The 24,958-nt window shown below is 41.9% G+C and overlaps 1 protein-coding gene across 2 annotated transcripts in view; it reads left to right on the top strand.

Annotated features, from left to right (window-relative positions):
* ABCC4 (ATP binding cassette subfamily C member 4 (PEL blood group)) overlaps positions 1-24,958 on the top strand; it is a 627,509-nt gene that overhangs the window by 142,351 nt on the left and 460,200 nt on the right. For both annotated transcript variants that reach the window (XM_073614376.1, XM_073614377.1), the window contains exons 3-5: positions 144-264; positions 6,980-7,201; positions 9,973-10,062. In XM_073614376.1, coding sequence (XP_073470477.1) covers positions 144-264; positions 6,980-7,201; positions 9,973-10,062 — 433 coding nt within the window. The remainder of the gene's footprint in view (positions 1-143; positions 265-6,979; positions 7,202-9,972; positions 10,063-24,958) is intronic.

Here is a 24,958-nt window from a genome sequence, read left to right as displayed (position 1 = left end):
TTGTTTTCTTTTTGCTTCCCTTCTGTCTTTAGACTATATAGATAATAAATACACACCCTGTCTCCAATGGGACTATGCCTACGTAGCATTAAGTACTTGGTTGCAGGAAACTGTACATTTCATACTATGTCATTCTTTTATAGGTTCTGGGATGAAGAATTACAAAAAGCACAGAACGAAGGCCGAGCCCCGCACTTAACCAAAGCAATTATACGTTGCCATTGGAAGGCCTACTCTGTCCTAGGATTTTTTACTTTAATTGAGGTATGGATTTATCAGTACCAAAGTAGCTTTTGTTTTTTTGAGTGCTCCTTCATGTTATTTTTCCCGAACCTGCAGAAAATCTATTTTCAGGCAATTTATTGTTACCTCAGACTTTTTAGAAACTCTGTATTTATGTTTTACCCCTTTTACTGTCACCACCATAGTTGTTAAAGTGGGACTGTCTGTGGCTGAAAGCAGGCCACAACAGCAGACATTAGCTTGTTTTAAAATTTGATAGCCAACTTGCCTGCAGTGTAAAGCCTCCTAATATTTTCAACATGCTGGCAAGTGGCAATCTACGCTTCTGACCCACCACCTGTGTCCTCTAAGAGCCCTGAACCACTGGATCAGGGCTTAAAATGAAGAGCAACAGCAGATTGGTAAAACCCAGAAATGTTCAGCTCTTAGCATTTCTACATATGCAGTATCAGTACTGGTGTCGGCTGGTGAAGTTTTATGTTGGGGGGAGCCAGACCCCGCCCTTCCTTTTTGACCACTCTCACTTCTTGTAAGCCCCACCCCTTATAGAATCCACCCACTCTGTCCCCTGTATTCCACTTGCTTCTGCCTATAGTGTCAGGAGTATACAGCTCAGCCTCACAGATCAGGGTATACAGCTCAGCCTCACAGATCAGGTCCTCATTGCCCATCATCATCATCCTCATCACTGTATAATACACCCATCATCATCATCATTATTGTATAATACACCCGTCATCGATATCCTCTTCATTGTATAATACTCGTCATTCTATAATATACCCATCATCGCTATACTCATCATTGTATAATACACCTGTCACCACTATCCTCATCATTGTATATTACACCCTTCTTCATCATCATCCCCATCATTGTATAAAACACCTGTCAACATCATCCTCATCATTGTATAATAGACCCATCATCAGATTGGGTCTATTATACAATGATGAGGATAGCGATGACGCCAGGTGTATTGTACAATGGTGAGGATAGCGATGACGGGTGTATTATACAAAGATGAGGATGATGATCATCCTCATCATTGTGATTTTCTTATAATACACCTGACGGCTGGCGTCATTGCTATCCTCATCCAGTGAGTGACCAAGACATCCGGCCAGGTAAGCGGTAACTAATGCTCTTGATTACTTATTTTATTCTTAGCAAGTTGCAAGTGAAGTTTTAGTTTGAATCTTGAGGATTAAACTGACACCTCATTGCAAACAGAATGGGTGTCAGTTACACCTCTGTCAGCAAAAATATAGCAAGTCAGCTTTTTATGCCCAGTGTAAGTAAATCATGGAGACAGTGAGCAGAGGATAGAATTTCACTTTATATAAGATTTAATGCAAGGATAGAGGAAAGCAGCAGTGTAGCATTTCCTTGCAGCAGATAAGAAATGGTTAACACTCACAGCTCCTCCACTGATGTCAGCAAGTCAGAGCGATCATAATACAGAGAGCAGTGCAGAGAGCTTTACTGACTGGGACTTTTACTTTTACTTCCAGCTTGCTGTTCCATCACATGAAATACTGTCTGTGCACTCCCTCCAACATCAGTGTATTTACCATCCAATCCTTAGCTCAAAGTGTAACAGGAGCTGCTGTGTATTCCTCTCCCCCTGCTTGCTCCAGCTCACATGTCCGCCTGTGTTAGGTCCAGCTTCACCACGCTGATGCTGATCGCACTCCGTCTCAGTGCACTCTGAGCAGGGAAACCGGAAGTGACGCCAATGCTCTGAGGGAAAGCCCAGCCAATCAAAAACAAGGCAAGCGTAATAACCGTATGGGAGGAAGTATTCAGGCGCACTGCATCGCGCCACAATGCAGGTTAAAACCAGGCAATTGAAGCGCCGTCTTGTCTGTAATCACGTGATTGCATAGACGTCACGCTTCCCATAGTGCACTGTGTCCAGCACCCGAACATAGTGCACTTAAAGGACTTTTTTTTTTGTGACTATGCGCCCCCTATTGATGGGCCGCCACTGATCAGTATCCTGGCTGCATCAGCCAGCTGCAGCTCAGGAATTCTGTGCCCTCAGTCTTCATGAGCTGGAAGCTCTAATAGACACCTGATGAATCTATAAAAAGTACCTGTCACTGCCTCTTCGCTGAAACGTGGGGGTTTGTCAGCTTTTCTGTCATAGTAATAAAGTTAAGTAAACAAAAAAAATATATAAAAGAATAAGTTTAGCTTTAAACTAATGAGCGGTAAGGTTTTTAATATTCTGCCTTTTTCCAGTTTTGGGTATCTTATATTTTGCAATTTTGCAAGTGCATGCAATTTTAAAACTAGACTTAAAATTGATAAAAACTCTTCTTTTAAAATTAATGGAAATGTTACATATTATTGTGTTTTCATTAAAAAGGTGTATTTTTTTACTTAAATAATAGATGTTATAAACATTTGCACAAATACTGCGTGACATAAAAATTTGAGGCTACCATATTTTTATGCTCTAGGTCCTGTGCTCTCGAAAAAAATATATAGTTTTGGGGGTCTTTAATCAATGTTGAAGTCAAGCATCTACAGTGCTTTGAAAAAGTATTCGTAGCCCTTGAAATTTACCAAATTTTTTCATGTTACAACCAAAAGGTAAATGTATTTTATTGGGATTTTATGTGATAGACCAACACAAAGGGGCACATAATTGTGAAGTGGAAGAAAAATGATAAATGGTTTTCACATTTTTTTACAAAAAAATATGTGGTGTGCATTTGTATTTAGCGTCCCTGATTCAACACTTTGTAGAACCACCTTTCGCTGCAATTACAGCTGCAAGTCTTTTTGGGGATGTCTCTACCAGCTTTGCAAATCTAGAGCGATATTTTTGCCCATTCTTTTTCGCAAAATAGCATAAGCTCTGTCAGATCGGATGGAGAGCGTCTGTGAAAAGCAATTTTCAAGTCACAGATTCTAAATTGGATTTAGGTCTGGACTTTGACTGGGACATTCTAACACATGAATATGCCTTAAACTAAACAATTCCATTGTAGCTCTGGCTACATGTTTAGGGTCGTTGTCCTGCTGGAAGGTGAACCTCCCCCCAGTCTTAAGTCTTTTTCAGACTCTAACAGGTTTTCTTCTAAGATTGCTCTGTATTTGGCTCCATCCTTTTTCCCATCAACTCTGACCAGCTTTCCAGTCCATGCTGAAGAAAAGCATCCCCACAACATGATGCTGCCACCACCATGTTTCACGGTGGGGATGGTGCGTTCAGGGTGACGTGCAGTGTTAGTTGTCTGCCACACATAGTGTTTTGCTTTTAGGCCAAAAAGTTCAATTTTGGTTTCTTCTGACCAGAGCATCTTCTTTCACATGTTTGCTGTGTCCCCACATGGCTTCTCGCAAACTGCAAACAGGACTTCTTATGACTTTCTTTCAACAATAACTTTCTTTTTGTCACTCTTCCATAAAGGCCAGATTTGTGGAGTGCATGATTAATAGTTGTGCTGTGGACAGATCCTCCCACCTGAGCTGTGGATCTCTGCAGCTCCTCAAGAGCTCCTCCATGGGCCTCTTGGCTGCTTCTCTGAATAATGCTCTCCTTGCCCAGCCTGTCAGATTAGGTGGATGGCCATGTCTTGGTAGGTTTGCAGTTGTGCCATACTCTTTCCATGTTTGGATGATGGATTGAATAGTCATCTATGAGATGTTCAAAGTATGGGATATTTTTTTTATAACCTAACCCTGCTTTAAACTTCTTCACAACTTTATCCCTGACCTGTCTGGTGTGTTCCTTGGTCTTCATGGTGCTGTTTGTTCACTAAGGTTCTCTAACAAACCTCTGAGGGTTTTACAGAACAGCTGTATTTATACTGAGATTAAATTACACACAGGTGTGCACTCTATTTACTAATTAGGTGACTTCTGAAGGCAATTGATTCCACTAGATTTTAGTTAGGGCATTAGAGTAAAGGGGGCTGAATACAAATGCACGCCACACTTTTCAGATATTTAGTTGTAAAAAAATTTGAAAACCATTTATCATTTTCCTTCCACTTCACAATTATGTGCCACTTTGTGTTGGTAAACCCCAATAACATACATTTACGTTTTTGGTTGTAACATGACAAAATGCGGAAAATGTCAAGGGGTATGAATACTTTTCAAGGTACTGTATGTAAAAAAGAGGAAAGCTGGTCCAGCAGCGAAAGGGTTGGTTGAAGACGCAAGGACAAGATCTAAGGGCATGTTTTAGTGCCCGTTCACACCACAAAAACATCGTCCAGATGTGTTTCTGCATGTACGGTTTTAATGCCTTTTTTGATGTGTTCAGGTGCACTTGCATTTCCAGATGCTTTTTTCTTTTTTTTTTTTCTCACTGTTCTGGGGTCCGGTGATTTTTTTTTTTTTTTTTTTTTTTAATGCGTTCCAGTACAGTAGCAAATTGTACTTTTTTTTTTTTTTCTGGAACTGAAAAGCACTGGAACACACTGCACTGATGTGAACTATGCCATTTGAACCCATACAACCTACTTTCCATGCATTTTTGATGCAGAAAAAAAGCACTCCATTGCATGTGGTCTGAACAGGCCCTTAAAGGGAACTTCTCAGCAAACGAATATGGAAAATGCAACTGCTGACTTGTTTTTTAAGGTGTATACTCTGGTGCTGTTATTCTTACCCTTCCCTCACTACATTTATGAATCACTAACCCAGTACCTGCTATATAGTTACATGTTCCAGGTCAATGACTTAGCAGCAAGGATAATAACCCCACAGAGTACTCCTTTTAAAACAAGCAATCAGTGGCAGCTCCCATGTTTCTTTTCTGACAGGTTCTTGGGGAAAAACTGGCAATGCTGTTGGGGAGGTTTCCTTGTAAAACAATAGCCTATTCAGCTTAGAAGCACATCCATGGAAGTGAAGTAACAAAGACACTGTTCAAGGTATGTTGTAATGAACATTTCCAAAATACTTCCAGCAGTCTGTTTTTATTAGTGTACCAAATTTACATTTTTGAATGATTGCTTCAATAAAATGTGGTCCAGGATATAGCCTATAATGATTTTGTGATACATTTTACAGGGGACTATATTGCCTTTTCAGTAAGCATGCACCCTCAGTTTTATTGTAAGGCTTTCTTGAAAGAAAGTTTTTCCTGTTGACTTTTAGGCCCCTTTCACAAGGTCGGACCGTTCAGGTCCACCTGTCAGTTTTGACGGCGGAACTGAACAGGCGCTCAATGCTAGTCTATGGAGCGACGGATGTCAGCGGTGACCCGGTCCGATACGCTAAAAGCAGACGGATGCCTCTACGTTCAGATCCGTCGCTGGCGGATCGGATCGGGTGAGATCTGATGAATACGGACATGCTGTCCGTTTTCGTCCGATCTCTCCATAGAAACCAGCAGCACTCGACAAGCCCCTCCCCGCTCAGTGAGCAGAGAGGGACCTGTCATCCGCCGGATCAGCGGAGATCAACGGAGAGATCTCCCGCTGAGCCGGCAGACCGAGGTGGACTCCGTGGAAGCAGATCCGCCTCATGAGAATGAGGCCTTAAGCCCCATATACACTATCAGATTTTCTGCTGATTTTTTTCCTTCAGATTTAGCAAAACCATATAATATGAGGTCAAACCTTAGGAGTTTCAATTTGTATGCAATCAGGCAGGCACTTGCACTACATAGTTTTGGTAAATCTGAAGACAAAAATCAGCAGAAAATCTGATCGTGTGTATGGGGCTTTAGACTGATCTAAATAAATAAATAAATGTAGCTCTTCTGTAAACACATATTCTGCCTCATAATTGAGGAAGTTTTAGTGGAATATTTCGAATGCTTGACCATTCCCATCCCATTACTCACTAGCACTTTACAAACTTTCCTATTAGTGTTGGTTAAAGTGGTTTTAAAGGCTCAAGATTGCATGGAATGCATGAAAGTAAAAAATCTTCTGTGTGCAGCGAACTCCCCCCCTCCCTCCAGCCCCCTCTAATACTCACCTGAGCTCCCTCTCGATCCAGCGATGTGCACGAGAGTTGAGCTTCCCCTGGGTCTCTCATTCCTCATTGGCTGAGAACGCAGCGGGAGTCTTTGGCTCCTGCTACTGTAAATCACAGCCAGTGAGCCAATGAGGAGAAAGTAGGGGCGTGGCTAAACCGCAACTCAATAGACACATAGAGCGGGGCTGGGGGGCGAGCACGCACCAGTGCCCCCAGAGCAACTGGCTTGCTATTGGGGGCACTGGCTGAAGTGGGGGAGCCAGCAGCACTGGCGGGTGACCCAAAAAGGAGGAGGATCGGGGCTGCTCTATGCAAAACCACTGCACAGAGCACGTAAATATAACATGTTTGTTATTTTAAAAAACACATGTTCTGTGTACTGTGGGAGACCAGATATAGTGAATGCAGGCTCCTGGGTTTAGTAACAGTTTAAGTGTCCTGTTGTGTGATTAAGATTTTGTCTTTTATTATGATATTGGTGGTAAGAAAACATTTTGCTGTCCATCCTATTTGGCTTTTTAAATTTTTTTTGTTGAGTTCTACAATGTTAATCTTTCATATTTTGAATGTCAAAATGAAGACAAGGGTAAGCTTTTATAAGCTATCATTTCTGAACTTCCATGCTTGTTATGGCCTGGTTAAGCTCTAATTAATATAGTTGGAAATGTAGCACTAATTAGACTGTAACATCTCATTTGATATGATATGCTTTGATAATTATTTTTTCTCAGTCAGTTTGAATAAACATGAAAATATCTGAGACAATGTTTTCTTTTTCCTTAAGGAAAGTGTCAAAGTGATCCAGCCAATTTTCCTTGGAAATGTTGTGAGTTACTTTGAAATGGACAATCCCAGTGATGCCGCCCTGGCTAGTGCCTACATAAACGCTGCAGCCTTGTCTATCTGTACCTTGCTTTTGGCAGTCTTTCATCATATTTATTTCTATCATGTTCTTCGAGCTGGCATGAAACTCCGTGTTGCTATGTGTCATATGATCTATAGAAAGGTGAGGGTTTATTTTTGAGCCTGTAGTACCCAGCATTATGATATTGGTTTATTTGTTGATATTGATTCTTTTATATCATGCTATATTATAGGTCATGTTGTTATAACAAGCTCTTATTGCTTTAGTTCATGATTTTTTCCTTTTTAATTGTCTGCAACGCTCTTTGCTCTCTATGTGGATTTTTTACTTATTCCCTTTTTAATTTATATTCATATCAGTATTTAAATAATCATTCCAGTCAAAGTATAAATACCTCTTCTGAATACACACACACTTTTTTTTGTTTCTTCTGCAACCAGGCCTTAGGTTTGGTAATGTCCTTGCTTAAACTACACTTCATCTGAGCACCAGAAACCAAAGATGCTATTTAATTGATTTTTAATGTTCAAATCAAACTCCCCCCACCCATCCATGTCCCCATGCTTTATTTTGTTTAGAAATCACTTTAAAAAACACCCCCTTCATTTCTGGCAATGGCCATCTTGAGAAAGGGCAGATGATTCATGTAGCCTTTACTTCCTGGAATCCATTTACAAAAACATACAGTCAAGGTACCCGGGAGGTCCTATGAAAGCAGTCTGTGGAATGGACTGTGTGGGGTAAGTGCACTAACCAGAGCTTACAATCCACAAGAGACATGGAAATCCAGTTAAAATCATGCTTTAATAAAAAAGGCAATTAAAAGCCTTAACTGGTTCTGTGCACACAACTGCTAGTTGAAATACCCAAACTAGGGATGGAAGGGATGTGCTGGAGGAGCTGTTAAAGCTGTAGGAGTCCGTGGCAGAAGGCTGCTATGGAGCGGACAGGAGACCGCTGGCCGCAGCACAGGGATCGGGGGATCTCGTGTCCCCGGGAGTAATGTCACCAGAACTTGGGAGACAGCCGCACACCATAGGCTAGCAGGGCATGTAAGGGTGCACCAGAAGGATGGTTAGAAAGCCAGTAGCCAGGAAAACATGTTTGGGGGCATGCCCCTTTGTCAAATCCCACTTCCTCGAATCCATCTGCCCTTACCCAAGGCATGCAATCAGGAGGGGTTGTGCTTGGCTGAGAAAGGCCCCTCCTCCCCTCCTGAAGACACCTGGGTTGTATGACATCATTTGCCTAGGCATGGAAACCAGTAACTGAAGAAATGTAAAGAAAAAAAAAGTTTAAAACAAGTAAATGGGATATACTTTTATATCAATTTACTAAAGCTAGCAGCATAAGGAAGAAAAATAGCTAATGTTGATTGCTAGAGTGAAGCTAAGAATGTGGAACCATTTTTCTTTGCCTACAAGAATTGCTCAAAGAGGCTGCAGTTCCACCTCTATGGCCAGAGATCCGGGCCTATATCGTGCTTGCTATTAGTGTATGCAAAGCATTTTTTTAAGTTTTGTTAGGATTTAAACCTTCCACATTCTTTTCTTAGGGTTTTTTTGCAATTTATGCCCCTGCTGGGGGGATTCACCCTCTCTATTTGGCCTGGGACCATTGTCTCTGGTACAGAAAGTGATGGGAAATCCGATCCAAAATTCTGAGTTACCACAGAGGGCAGGAGGTAAGGGTAATTCTTCCAATAAGGATACGTTCTGGTGACAACTGTCTTAAAAGGAATATCCCATTGCTTTGGAGAGGAATTTTACTTCCTGAATTATCCCTGGAATAGAAAGCAAAGGGGAATCTAGATTGGATACAGACAGTGAAAAAGAAGACTGAAATTAGGCTTAAAGCGGTATAAAACCCAAAACCAAAAATGTAATATATTGCAGCTTACCAATCATTAGATGTGGTGGCTGCATTTGTTTTCTTTTTTTCCCCTCTATTTCCCCCTGATGATCTTGCCAGTAACATACCTCCTGTATTAGAGTGCCTCCAATCTAGATGATTGAGCACAGGGGGCACAGCAAATTGCAGCATTGTCAGTCAGGGGAGGGAAGAAGTGGTAAATAAACTAGCAGATTCAAATACACTAATACATTGAGGGTAAAAGTCAGCTCACACTTTTTATAATCAAGTACAGCAAACTTTTTTTTACATGAATAAAAGCTGATCATTGTAAACACAACTACCTGTGGTGATTTGTCCCATCCCTGTAAACTGATAAATCTGGAAGAGATGAAAAACAGACTTACTGGTTAGATCACCAGATGAAAATGAAAGAAGAAAGCCTAAAAAAGAAAACAATTGCAGCCATCACATCTAGGTATTGGCAAGCTGCAATATAATATAATCAACCCCTCTCTATTCTATCTAAAAATAAAATATAATGTTTTGGGTTTACCTTTACATTAAACTCACAAATAATAATTGGTTTAGATGGAACATATGAGAACAGTATTTGGGTCTCTCTGTTAGATAGCAGCCTGTCTATTCCTATTTAATGGGGCTCCAAGGAGTTCTTTTTATCAGCAGGAGGAAATGTCAGCCACACTGGGCCTACCAATACATATTTTCTTTATTTTTTGTAAGTTAGGATTTTTATGTTGTTTTTGTGCTCTAACACAACATTTTATAAAAAAGTTATAGGGATCCATTAAGCGTGTTCACTTCCTAGCTTATATCGAATGTCATTACCAGTTTCTCCTGAACTTCATTTTCTACAGGTTCATAATCCAATATTTGGATTAGCAAATGCGTGCCCATTAAATCTCTAACTGGCTGATTGGCAGTTCTACAATGTGCCCTTGGCCCTGTGGTGATATACCAGCAGTGATACCAGTGCAATTATTTGTTTCCTTTCTTTACCGATGTCTAGTTTCTGTACTCCTTTTTTTTTTTTCTTTCAGGCCCTTCGTCTCAGTAACACAGCCATGGGAAAAACAACTACGGGGCAAATTGTTAATCTTTTGTCAAATGATGTCAATAAGTTTGATCAGGTAATTTTATTCACATATGCTCCCATACTGCTTGCGTTGTAATCTCTATAACAATTTCCCAGTTCTCCCTGCTACTTTTTTGTCACAAACCTGTATGATAAATGCTATTGTTTTTGGATCAAATATCCTCAGTGGTGGGGTATGTTACTCCTCAACTCTGACTATGCCTCTCCTAACTTATCACCTCTATTAGGCCGAATCCGAGATAAAACTAAAGTATGGGCTAAATTAAAGATGTCCTTGGTGGGTAGAGTAAACCTCATCAAAATCGTCTTTATGCCGCAACTTCTCTGTATCCTGCACAACACCCCAATGGTTATTCCACTTAAGGTATTTAGGATCATCAACTCCATGTTTCGCTCTTTCATATGGTTAAGCTGGAGCAACGGCAAAAACCTAAAGAGGTCTGTGGTTTGGCTTTGCCCAACCCATGTCTTTACTACGTGGCAGCTCAGCTACAACACATTGCCAGGGCTCTGCCCCTGGAGGCTGCCAATGCAGAGGGAAACGTTGACTCGATCACATCACGTGACAGCATAATGTAGCCTCGGCCTGGAGGCTCTGGCTTACACTAAATCTAACAAGCTTTTTCCCACGTATGTCTTGAAGCAGAAGATATAGAATAAAGCCAGGTACTTGCAAGATGTTACTGGATTTACTGGATACAACCCCATCTGGGATAACGGGTATTATGAGGAGCTGCAGTCATTGCCGTATGGAACAAACTGGAAAAAGTTTGGAGTCACGAATTTGGTACACATTTTTTCCAACGGCAAACTGTGCTTCTTCTGTGAATTGCAGGCTAGATTTAACCTCCCTCAATCAATGTATTTCCCATACATGCAGCTGTGTCATGCAGTTAGGGCACAGTCAGAAGGTGTACTATGGGCGCAATCTCTGGCCCCCATATTTCATTATATCACAGAGGTCACCCAATATAAGGGATTCATATCAAGGTGTTATTCATTGCTCCTATCTACACATTTGACAAACTTCCCATCTAAAGCAGCAGCCATTTGGGAAAAGGATGTAGGCCCATTCAAGGAGGAGCAGTGGAAGGAAGCCCTGCAAGCGGTGCAGCTGTGTTGTATGTCACATCTTAACATACACTGTTACAATTTCCACTGTTATATTGTATATTGAATAGTGCTTTTTCTGATATAGATAGTCTTACGCATTGATTTCCCCTTTTTTTAGATAGATGCACTAGACCACTTTCTGAGCATTGGATGGTTTAATCACTGTCATTTAGCGCCACTTATATTGATTCACAGGGGCGCATTTGGGCTCTTGGAAACAATAGGAAGTTCGGTGCAGCTGTGTTCTCTCAATGTGGCGCGGAGGCTGTCCCAGTTGTATATTGTATTGCGGGTACACTTTACACCTGCATAGAATGGGTGTAAGGGAAAACCCAGAGTGTATTCGTGTTCCAGAGACCATGGAGATCTTATTCACCTCCTGTGGCGCTGCCCCAAGCTACATCTCTACTGGTCGGGAGTTACTGATACCATTAACAGGGTATTTCAGGTTAATATCCCGATGGATCCTAAGCACTGTATCTTGGGTATTCTAGACAATCTCCCCATTGCAGACAATCCCAAACAGGCGAAAGCTAGAGCCCTCTTCCAGGCATGTAAGCTTATCTCCTCAGGGGTTGGAAAGCGACAGAGCCTCCAACGCTTCGAGAATGGATTGCTCAACTGGGGCACACTCTAGGGTTGGAAAAATACATTTTTCAACATTGGGGTCATCCTGCCAAGTTCGATGCTCTATGGTCTCTCTTTTTGCATACTCCAGGTCTTACTCCAGTTGATTTGGCCTTGGACAGGTTGGTTATTTAATACAGATGTGGATCCTATCTAGGGTGTATACTGGTATAAGGAGAAAGTAGACATAATACCCTCATTTAAAGGTGTAGAATCAAATCTGTAGCACTGTAACGGATGTTTTCAATAGTGGATTGTGATTGCATATGTGGTTGTCATTGATGATGTAATATCTGGAATCGACTGTGCTGGTTTTGTTTGTTCTTGTTTCTCTCAAAATCTTTTGAGAAAAAAAATATCCTCAGTGGTTTCTAAAACTTGTCTTGAAGTACATGTACAGACAAGTTGGATTAATGAAATACTGCCAATATAACCATAACAATCCTCCTTCAATGCATCTTTATTATCAGGCACTTGGCCTTCCGTCATCAAGATGGTTTATAATATTTCCCTTCATAGCTAATCTGGTAATTTTTTATTTGTTTTGGATAAATACCATTCTGTTGAGTCACCGGTCTGATTTTTATATCTCTGGTTAAACAAAAAAATTGAATCATCTATGGCTGCCTAGGGCTTCAGTCTTCAGTGAAGGACATAATGATTAGGAGATTAGCTACTATTACCAATATAGAGATTATAAACCTTATTAATGATGTGCAAAGCAGTATAATATACTTTACATGTTACTTGAGAAATGACATGCTTACATAAATGATACATGTTACATAATACAATAAGACAATTACCTTTCCACTGAAAAAAAGAGAACTATAAAGTAGTACCTGTTTCACCTCTCATGTGCATGTGCAATTCCCTTCAATACTTACCTGCCCCGCACTCCTTTCTCTTACATTGGTAATAAACCCAAAACCAAAAATGTAATATATTGCAGGCTATCAATCATTAAGTTTGGTGACTGCATTAGTTTTATTTTATAGACTTTTTTTCCCTTTATTTTCACCTGGTGATCTGACCAGTAACACACCTGTATTAGAGTGCCCCCACTCTGGATGAAAGAACACAGAGACGCCTTTGGACAGCAGCATTGTTGGTTTGGGGAGGGATTGAGATACACAAAACAAATTGAAGCTTAACTCCAGCTAATGCTTTGAGCACAATGTAGTTACAGAAACAGTTACACAACCAAAAGTGACATGTAAGAACAGAAAAGAATATAATACCTTAAAGTTACAAATGTATAAGTTAAAGTAATTCTATAAGATAATATTTTTTTAAATAAAATAAAAAAAGAGGTTTATATTTACCTGCTCTGTGCAAGAATGTGAGCAGCCCCTTACCTTTTCATTGGGGGTCCCCCGCCTGGTGCCGTCCTTTTTATATATTTATTTTTTTCCTGTGAGTGTCCCCATATCAAGTCCTGTGCTTTAGTGGTGCCTATGCGGGCTCGCTCCCAAGCTGGGCTGTGTGCGTACATGGACACATACAGCACACCTTGGCCACATCCCCTGCTTCCTCCTCACAGGATTTGACTGATAGCAGCAGGTTGCTGCCTGAGCATCCTGTGAAGCCAGGAAGTGAATGGAAAAGAACTGTAGCTGGGCACAACACTGGATAGTGAGAGGAGGGGGGGTAAGTGTTTAGGGATTGGTGGGGGTGATGGCGAATGAGTTAGTGGGGTATTTAGTGGGTGAGGTGTCAGGTAAAAATCTGATCTCAGCTTTTTAGAACCACTTTACATATCAACTAGTCATTAAAGGATACAGATGTCTGTTTGAACCTTATCTAGAGGATGACTATCAAGTAATAAAAAACTACCTTAAAAAAAAAATAAAAAAAAATAAATACAAGTCATAATCGCTAGGCTTGCACCAATACTGGTATCGGTGCCGATACTAAGCATTTGCACGAGTATCGGTACTTGTGCAAATGAACTGATACTTAAAACTGATACCTGCTGGCTCGGTTCTGTCAGCTGTCAGTGGGATTCTCCCGCTGACAACTGAAATATACCCAAAAGAACGCAGCAATTAGCGGTTGTCCCTTTCACATCAACTTTTTCACCTTTCTCTCACCTCTTCCCATTATTCCTCCCTCACAGTTTGAATGATCAACCATACGCACCTGACAGCTCTTTATACATCCTGAGTGACTTCCAACGATGCTTATATACTCCCCACACGCATGGGATCTTCATCCAAGCTCCAGGGGGTGGAGTGAAACTTTTTTGGTGGCATGGCCTAGTGGGAGCCCAGTATGAGGTTGTCACTCTCATACCACCATAGGACTCGTGGATGTGCGGCACCAGGGATCTTTCCTCTCTTCCTTACAGGCTGTTCTCCATCAGTGGGGGTATCAGCAAGTACCCCCAAAGGGTTGTAATACTGTGGTAGCAAGATGAGGTTACCACAACAGCTTAACCACTTCAGCCCCAGAAGGATTTACCCCCTTCCTGACCAGAGCACTTTTTACAATTTGGCACTGCGTCCCTTTAACTGCTAATTGCGCGGTCATGGAATGCTGTACCCAAACGAAATTTGCGTCCTTTTCTTCCCACAAATAGAGCTTTCTTTTGATGGTATTTGATCACCTCTGCGGTTTTTATTTTTTGCGCTATAAACGTAAAAAGACCGAAAATTTTGAAAAAAATGATATTTTCAACTTTTTGTTATAAAAAAAATCCAATAAACTCAATTTTAGTCATACATTTAGGCCAAAATGTATTCGGCCACATGTCCTTGGTAAAAAAAATGTCAATACACGTATATTTATTGGTTTGCGCAAAAGTTATAGCGTTTACAAACTAGGGTACATTTTCTGGAATTTACACAGCTTTTAGTTTATGACTGCCTATCTCATTTCTTGAGGTGCTAAAATGGCAGGGCAGTACAAAACCCCCCAAATGACCCCATTTTGAAAAGTAGACACCCCAAGGAAATTGCTGAGAGGCATGTTAAGCCCATTGAATGTTAAATTTTTTTGTCCCAAGTGATTGAATAATGATAAAAAAATAAAAATAAACATTTTTGTACAAAAAGTTGTCACTAAATGATATATTGCTCACACATGCCATGGTTATATGTGGAATTGCGCCCCAAAATACATTTAGCAGCTTCTCCTGAGTATGGGGATACCACATGTGTGGGACTTTTTGGGAGCCTAGCCGCATACGGGGCCCCGAAAACCAAGCACTGCCTTCAGGATTTCGAAGGGCGTAAATTTTTTATTTCACTCCTCACTATCTATCACAGTTTTGAAGGCCATAAAATGCCAAGATGGCACAAACCCCCCCCAAATGACCCCATTTTGGAAAGTAGACACCCCAAGCTATTTGCTGAGAGGCATGTCGAGTCCATGGAATATTTTATATTTTGACATAAGTTGCGGGAAAATTACAAACCTTTTTTTTTTTTTTTTTTGCACAAAGTTGTCACTAAATGATATATTGCTCAAACATGCCATGGGCATATGTGGAATTACACCCCAAAATACATTCTGCTGCTTCACCTGAGTACGGTAATACCACATGTGTGGGACTTTTTTGGGAGCCTAGCTGCGTACGGGGCCCCGAAAACCAAGCATCGCCTTCAGGATTTCTAAGGGCGTAAATTTTTGATTTCACTCCTCACTACCTATCACAGTTTTGAAGGCCATAAGAAGCCAAGATGGCACAAAACCCCCCCAAATGACCCCATTTTGGAAAGTAGACACCCCAAGCTATTTGCTGAGAGGCATGTTGAGTCCATGGAATATTTTATATTTTGACAAGAGTTGCGGGAAAATTACAAACTTTTTTTTTTTCTTTTCTTGCACAAAATTGTCACTAAATGATATATTGCTCAAACATGCCATGAGCATATGTGGAATTACACCCCAAAATACATTCTGCTGCTTCTCCTGAGTACGGGGATACCACATGTGTGGGACTTTTTGGGAGCCTAGCAGCATACGGGGCTTCGAAAATCAAGCACCGCCTTCAGGATTTCTGAGGGCGTAAATTTTTGAATTCACTCCTCACTACCTATCACAGTTTTGTAGGCCATAAATGGCCAAGATAGCACAAAACCCCCCCAAATGACCCCATTTTGGAAAGTAGACACCCCAAGCTATTTGCTGAGAGGCATGGTGAGTATTTTGCAGCTCTCATTTGTTTTCGAAAATGAAGACAGACAAGAAAAATGTTTTTTTTTTTTTCTTTTTTCAATTTTCAAAACTTTGTGACAAAAAGTGAGGTCTGCAAAATGTTCGCCATACCTCTCAACAAATAGCTTGGGGTGTCTACTTTCCAAAATGGGGTCATTTGGGGGGGTTTTGTGCCATCTGGGCATTCCATGGCCTCCGAAACTGTGATAGGCAGTGAAGAGTGAAATAAAAAATTTACACCCTTAGAAAGCCTGAAGGCGGTGCTTGGTTTTCGGGGTCCTGTACGCAGCTAGGATCCCAAAAAGTCTCACACATGTGGTATCCCCAAACTCAGGAGAAGCAACAGAATGTATTTTGGGGTGTAATTTCACATATTCCCATGGCATGTTTGAGCAATTTAGTGACAACTTTGTGAAAAAAAAAAAAAAAAATTTTGTCTTTTTCCCGCAACTTGTGTCACATAATAAATATTCCATGGACTCGACATGCCTCTCAGCAAATAGCTTGGGGTGTCTACTTTCCAAAATGGGGTCATTTGGGGGGGTTTTGAACTGTACTGGCATTTTATACACAACATTTAAAAGCTTATGTCACACTTCTAACCACTTGAAGACAAAGCCCTTTCTGACACTTTTTGTTTACATGAAAAAATATTTTTTTTTTGCAAGAAAATTACTTTGAACCCCCAAACATTATATATTTTTTTTAACGCAAAGGCCCTACAGATTAAAATGGTGGGTGTTTAATTTTTTTTTTTCACACAGTATTTGCGCAGCGATTTTTCAAATGCATTTTTTTGGGAAAAAACACACTTTTTAAAATTTTAATGCACTAAAACACACTATATTTCCCGAATGTTTGATGAAATAAAAAAGATGATCTTAGGCCGAGTACATGGATACCAAACAGGACATGCTTTAAAATTGCGCACAAACAAGCAGTGGCGACAAACTAAATACATTTTTAAAAGCCTTTAAAAGCCTTTACAGGTTACCACTTTAGATTTACAGAGGAGGTCTACTGCTAAAATTACTGCCCTTGATCTGACCTTCACGGTGATACCTCACATGCATGGTGCAGATGCTGTTTACATTTGATGCCAGACCGACGCTTGCGTTCACCTTTGCGAAAGAGCGGGGGGGACAGGGGTGCTTTTTTTTTTTTTTTTTCTTTCTTATTTTTTTTTTTGCTTTTTTATCTTATTTTTAAACTGTTCCTTTCCTTTTTTTTTTTTTTTTTTTTTTTTTTAGCATTTTTATTGTTATCTCAGGGAATGTAAATATCCCCTATGGTAGCAATAGGTAGTGACAGGTACTCTTTTTTTGAAAAAATTGGGGTCTATTAGACCCTAGATCTCTCCTCTGCCCTCAAAGCATCTGACCACACCAAGATCGGTGTGATAAAATGCTTTCCCAATTTCCCAATGGCGCTGTTTACATCCGGCGAAATCTAAGTCATAAAATGCTCGTAGCTTCAGGTTTCTTAGGCCATAGAGATGATTGGAGCCATTCTGGTCTCTGATCAGCTCTATGGTCAGCTGGCCGAATCAACGGCTGCATTCTCAGGTTCCCTGTTGGGACAGGAGAGCCAGAGAAAAACATGGAAGACGGTGGGAGGGGGGGGCATTCCCTCCTACTGCTTGTAAAAGCAGTCTAGAGGCTAATTAGCTGCTAGGATTGCTTTTACATGAAAGCCGACCGCTGGCTGAAAAGAATGATACCAAGATGATACCTAAACCTGCAGGCATCATTCTGGTATAACCACTTAAAGTCCAGCAACATACCAGTACCTTGCTGGTCCTTGTTGGGCATATATTGTAAACTTTTTTTTCATGCAGCCTGTGGGCTGAACGAAAAAAAGAGATTGATCGGTGGGTATGCCCACCATTAGAATACCTCCCTTCATCCACCCACTTCTAATGATGGGCATATATGCACCGTTTATATATGCCGAAGCATGGGGGCATCCTCCCGCAAAAAGTAGGAGCAAATCGCTCCTCCGCCCACTGCTGCCCCCACGCTTCGGCATATATGCTGAAGTATGTAACTGTGGTGGTGAAATCACCTCCGACAGCGCTGGAGTCACGGCTTTATGTATCGTGGGAGCAAACGCTGTTGCTGTCAAGATAAATAAATCCGCGCTGCAACTGAATGGCGTACCTGCTAAGCAAATGATGGTTAACAATAAAACAAAATAACATTACAGTATAACAGTAAGACTTACCATACCTGCAAAGCAAATACAAAAAAAAATAGTAAAAAATAAAACATTTAACGCAACCTGTGCCTAAAATATATATATGCCGAAGCATGGGGGCATCCTACCGCAAAAGGCAGGAGCAAATCGCTCCTCCACCCACTACTGCCCCCACGCTTCGGCATATATGCTGAAGTATGTAACTGTGGTGGTGAAATCACCTCTGACAGCGCTGGAGTCACGGCTTTATGTATCGTGGGAGCAAACGCTGTTGCTGTCAAGATAAATAAATCCGCGCTGCAGCTGATCGGCGTACCTGAAAACAAAAAAATGGTTAAAACACAGTAAACTATAAAAAAATTACATACCTGAAAAGCAAACATGATAAAACATAACAACAATAAAACATTGCAGAATAGACAGTAAAAAAGAGCAGAACAATAGAGAGAAAATAGAGAGAGAGAGAACAATAAAACGACAACTATTTTTGTTTTTTTTATTTTATATTTTTTTGTGTATTTTTTTTTATTTTTTTTTATAACTGTAACTTTTAAAACTGTAACGGTTCCAGGTTTGGGTCCCTCAAAGTGCGATGGCATCTTGGGAGACCCTGTGAAAGTGTGTCCTAGTCTGTGCAATGCTGTACCCTACGCTAAAACTCAACTAGTGTATGGTAGTGCTCAAAACATTCACCAATGCAAAGACCAGGATTGCCAGGACAGGAGGGACAATAATACCGGGTGTCACGCCTATATCCGTGCTTTCTGCAGACACGACATTTTCTTTGGGGGCAAGTTGGGTAGGGGTACTCGGGAGGACATAAGGAAAATGCCTCCCATGCAGCCGGCTTACTGCATCTGGTTGGGGAAGGTGAGGTGGAGCACCGTCTGGATACAGAAGGGCTCTGACGATCTCTTCCTGGAATTTAAGGAAGGATCCAGTCTGTCCTGAAGCTCTGTATAGCACATGAGTGTTCAGCAAAGCCAATTGAAATATGTATACAGACACTTTTTTTGTACCAGCGTCTGGCCTTACGGGCGACTAGGTACGGTGCCAACAACTGGTCGTTGAGGTCCACCCCTCCCATATTTTGGTTATATTCGTGGACACAGAGGGGTTTCTCCACAACACCAGACGCTGTATTAATTTGGACCGTCGTGTCTGCATGAAGGGAGGTAAGAACGAAAACATTCTTATTGTCCCTCCACTTCATAGCGAGCAAATTATTACACCGCAAGCAGGCTCTCTCCCCCAGCCTAAGACGGGAATCTACAAGCCGCTGGGGAAAGCCCCGGCGATTAGGTCGCACTGTGTCACATGCTCCAATTTGATGATCAAAAAGGTGACTAAAAGTGGCACGCTCGTGTAATAATTGTCCACATATAAATGGTACCCCTTTCCGAATAAGGGTGACACCAAGTCCCACACTATCTTGCCAGCGCTTCCTATGTAGTCAGGGCAGTTTGTCGGCTCTACGTGACTATCTTTGCCCTCGTAAACCATAAAACTACATGTATAGCCTGTGGCCCTGTCACAGAGCTTATACATCTTGACCCCGTATCTGGCACGCTTGCTGGGAAGGTACTGTTTGAATGACAAGCGGCCAGAAAATTTAATCAGGGACTCATCAACGCAGACAACTTAATGGGGAGTAAACAAGTCTGCAAAACGCTGGTTGAAGTGGTTTACGAGGGGCCGAATTTTGTAGAGCCGATCGTATTCAGGGTCTCCACGAGGACGACAGAGTTCATTGTTATTGAAGTGCATGAACCGCAAAATCTGCTCGTATCGTGCCCTGGTCATGGAGGCAGAGAACATGGGCATATGGTGAATTGGGTCAGTGGACCAATATGACCGCAACTCACTCTTTTTAGTTATGCCCATGTTGAGGGAAAGGCCCAGAAAGATCTTAAATTCGGAGACCGTAATTGGTCTCCAATCTCTGGCAAGGGAGGACTGGGGATTAGCGGCGATGTGTTGACCAGCGTATAAAATGCTTTGGTCCACAATAGATCTATAGAGATCTTCGGTGAAAAACAGTGATTAAAAATCCAGTGGCGTAAAATCAACTGTTTCCACCTGAATTCCGGGTTGGCCAGTGAATGGGGGAAGTACGGGTGCTGCAGAAGTGGTGGGTTCCCAATTCGGATTGGCGAATGCAGCAGGAAGGGCACTATGGGCACGACGGGCCTGTGTTCGTTTTCTTGGTGGCAGTGGGACACTAGTAGTGCTTGCCAACTCACCAGCTTGAACTGCACTTATGGGACTTGCCACGTCACCACGTGATACTGCAGTGCTGGATGTACGACCAGGATGTACTAGGCCGCTGGTGCTTGCCAGTTCTCCAGAAGGAATAGCGGCGCTAGTACTGCTCTGCTCCATACGAGGGACCTGTGGTTCTTGCACTTCGAGGACAGAAGAAGAAGTTTGCGGTCTGGTACGTCTGACCCTGGCAGGGACCACAACTCCGTCGTCAGAGCTATCTGTCACGGAGCCGCTGTCGTCTACAGGATCGTATTCTGTGCCTGAATCTGACAGATGAGTGACTTCCTCTTCACTATCTGTCATGCTCAGAAACATGTAGGCCTCTTCACTAGTGTACCTTCGATTTGCCATTTTGGGCTCTAAATTTAGGGGTACACTAGTGAGACTCACAGGCAAAAAAGCTCCTGACTGTCAGTGACTGTATCAAAACGCTACCAAAAAACTGTTAGCGATCGCAGGGATCAGGCTTGACTCTGCGAACGCTGCAGTTATGTGTGCTTAGTGTTTTGTAAGTGTCAGTGATCGATCGATACTGCACTTGGGTGGGCTGGGCTGAGGGGCAAAACGCAGGTGCTAGCAGGTATCTGGGCTGATCCCGCTACCACTGCGTTTTTGGGGACCCTAAACTGCTGGGGATGCTAGTATAGATCTGATCGGATCAGATATTGATCCGTTCAGATACTATAGCACTAAGGGAGGTGTATGCTGCGTGTGTGGGTTTTAGCGGTACTGGCACTAACCTGACGCTGCCTGGGGTGACGCAGACCTTATCTGACCCTAAAAACTTAACTTATATCACCGCCGGGCGATCAGGGGGTTAAACCTTTATAAGGTAATAAACGGCGGGTGCCCTAAAACTATAATAAACTATAATAAACAAACTAACTAACCAGCGTCACCCGTAACAATTATATGATGATCACTGGTGAAAGGGTTAACTAAGGGGAAATCAGGGGGTTAAAACCTTTATTAGGTAGTATATAGGGTTCCTATCGCTATAAAACACTGATGGCGAACCTATATACTTACCTCCCTAACTAGCGTCACCTGTGTCACTAATACAGCGATCAGAAAAACGATTGCTTAGTGACACTGGCGACGGGTGGTGATCACGGGGTTAAAACTTTATTAGGGGGGTACCCTAGACCTAAACGGGGGTACCCCAGACCTAAAGGGGGCTAACCCTAACTGCCCTAACACTTATAACTCTCACAAACTGACACCAATGCAATAATCAGAAAAAAAAAATGCTTTTGGTGTCAGTGTGACAGGGGGTACAGGGGGGTGATCGGGGGATGACTGGGGGGTGATGGGGGGGTGAAAAGTGTGCCTGCGTGTTGTACTGTTAGTGTAGTGTTGGTGCAAACTTACTTGGATGCCTTCTCTCCTCGGTGCCGGAACGAAAAGACCAGCTTAAGGAGAGATTACATCACTTCCTCTGCTTCTGTTTACATTACAGAAGCCGAGGAAGCCTGTATTCACCAGGAGCGATCGAGAGGGGGGAGCCACGAATGAGTGGCCTCCCCCTCACCTTTGATTGCCCCTGACCTGAATCCTTCCGTCGCAGGCACCGGGGCCCCCCACCCGCGGGAAGGCAAGGACCTACCTGTAAGTCCTTTTGCCTGCCCGTGCCATTCTGCCGACATAGATCGTCGTGCGGCGGTCGGCAACTGTTTAAATAGTCTAGTACTGGATTACTCAAACTGCTGTGGAGCTCTCATCCTTCCACCACCCTACTTAAAGCAGAACTTAAAGCGACATTAAATTCTTCTTCTTTTTTTTTTTTTAAATAAGGAACATGTTACAGTGCCTTGCAAAAGTATTCACCCCCTTGGCATTTTCCGTGTTTTGTTGCCCCACAACCTGGAATTAACATGGATTGTTTGAGGATTTCCATCATTTAATTTACGGAACATGCCCACAACTTTGAAGATGTTTGTTTGCTTCACAATACAAAAAAAAATAGGACAAAATAACAGAAAAAGTCAATGTGCATAACTATTCACCCCCCTAAAGTCAATACCTTGTAGAGCCACCTTTTGCGGCTATCACAGCTCCAAGTCACTTTGGATAGGTCTCTATAAGCTTGCCACATCTTACCACTGGGAGTTTTGTTCATTCCACCTTGCAAAACTGCTCCAGCTCATTCAGGTTGGATGGTTTGCGCTTGTGAACAGCAATCTTTAAGTCTGACCAGACATTTTCTATTGGATTGAGGTCTGGGCTTTGACTAGGCCATTCCAACACATTTACATGTTTCCCCTTAAACCACTCAAGTGTTGCTTTAGCAGTGTGTTTGGGGTCATTGTCCTGCTGGAAGGTGAACCTCCGTCCTAGCATCAAAACACACACAGAGTGGTACAGGTTTTGCTCAAGAATATCCCTGTATTTAGCTCCATCCATCTTTCCCTTAACTCTGACCAGTTTCCCAGTCCAGACTGCTGAAAAACATCCCCAGAACATGATGCTGCCACCACCATGTTTCACTGTGGGGATGGTGTTCTTTGGGTGATATGATGTTTTGAGTTTGTGCCAGACATAGCATTTTCTTTGATGGCCAAAAAATTCAATTTTAGTCTCGTGAGACCAGAGCACCTTCCTCCATACATTTTGGGAGTCTCCCACATGCCTTTTCGCAAACTCAAAACATGCCATTTTGTTTTTTGCTGAAAGTAATGGCTTTCTTCTGGCCACTCTGCCATAAAGCCCAACTCTGTGGCGCATACGGCTTATTGTTGTCCTATGTACAGATACTCCAGTCTCTGCTGTGGAACTCTGCAGCTCTTCCAGGGTTACCTTAGGTCTCTGTGCTGCCTCTCTGATTAATGCCCTCCTTGCCCGGTCCGCAAGTTTTGGTGTGCGTCCATCTCTTGGCAGGTTTGCTGTTGTGCCATCTTCTTTCCATTTGGTTATGATAGATTTGATGGTGCTCCTAGGGATCATCAAAGATTTGGATATTTTTTTATAACCTAACCCTGACTTGTACTTCTCAACAACATTGTCCCTTAGAAGACAGATGATCAGGTCCTAAGGCAATCCCAACTTGAGCGGGCTTTCACATCCTCTGCTTTATTTGCAGGTGCGTAGCGCGCACCTTCTGATGGAGATATTTTGTATGCCATACATGCTCATAAAATTAACTGGATGTGGAAGTCAATGTACAGTACATATACGAGGTATGTCTATTAAAAAAACTAGTAAACAAAGCAGTCAGAACCGGTTATAAGTGCATGCATGGTGACCTTGAACATGTTTGAACATGCATGACAAACAGCAGCACTCTATGACATTCAGTTGATTGTGAGTCGCCATTTAGTTTGGTTGTGTTTTCTGTAGTGTGCCGAAAAATGCTAAGTTTAAAAGTTAAACAACTTGTCAATTTGAAATTTTTTGTAAAATTGCACAAAACGCCAACAGAAAGGTTTGAAATGCTTACTTGATATCAAGGGTGTAATTTTGAAAGAGTGGGTTCCAGAAGGCACAACCGTTAACCAGCATTATTATAAGGAAGTTTTGTTAAAGCAGAGAGATAGTCAGAAAAAAAAACGGCCGCAACTGTGGGAAAATGGTTTCATTCTTCTCCAGGACATTGCGCCTGCTCACACAGCACTTTCTGTGAAGCAGTTTTTGACCGACAAGCACATTACTACACATGAACATCCTCCATTATCACCTGATTTAACACCATGCGATTTTTTTATTTTCCCAAAAGTTAAATCAGTGCTTAAAGGGACACTTTTTGAGTCAGTTGATGCCATAGAGAAGAAAATGGCAGATGTGTTAAAACAGCTGACAGAAATTGATTTTCTCCATGCCTTCGACCATTGGAAAACAAGACTGCAGCAATGCATTAGTGCAAATGGGGAATATATATGAAGGGGACAAGCATTAAATTTGTAATACATATAAATAAAGGTGAATTATTTAATCCGTCTCATTATTTAATAGACACACCTCGTACATGGTGGCAGGCTGCTATAAGAAGCCCATTTATTTTGAGGAGACCGTATTTCACCAAAGATGCTGTATGGAACACTTTATTAATGCGGCACACCATAACGCACAGATTGATCACATCTGTCCACTGTGATGCATTACAGTGTATGTGTAATGTTCATGCCTTGGAGTTCTGGTCAAAATGAATGGCAGTACATGCATCGCTGTGCATTTGCAACAAGACACAGTAAACATAGTTTCATAGTTAGTAAGTTTGAAAAGACATAATTTCAACCTGTGTGGGTGTGTGTTCATGTCTCTTACATATCCATATCCCTGTATGTTGCATTTTGTTAAGATGCTCATCTAAGAGTATTTTGAAACACCCATTTTTCAGTGCATTAAAGCTTTTGTTATCCCCCCCCCCCCCACCCAAAAAAAAAAAAAAAACCCGATCCTGTTCCCTTAACGCATGTTATACAGCACAGTGCTTGTGCTGTGTCATTTGGCCCCCTGTATACCCTAAAAAACCTGGCTGATCCTGCCTGGCCATACCCTCCCCCTTGCAAACAGACCCACGATAATCGTGGCTGCTAAGCCCTTGATACCGTGGTCTATTTGCGCAATTCCGT

This window comes from Aquarana catesbeiana, linkage group LG02, assembly GCF_042186555.1.
Source record: "Aquarana catesbeiana isolate 2022-GZ linkage group LG02, ASM4218655v1, whole genome shotgun sequence".
In the NCBI taxonomy this organism is placed as follows: Eukaryota; Metazoa; Chordata; class Amphibia; order Anura; family Ranidae; genus Aquarana; species Aquarana catesbeiana.
Note: the sequence above shows the minus strand (reverse complement) of the source record. Positions and strands in the feature narration are given on the sequence as shown.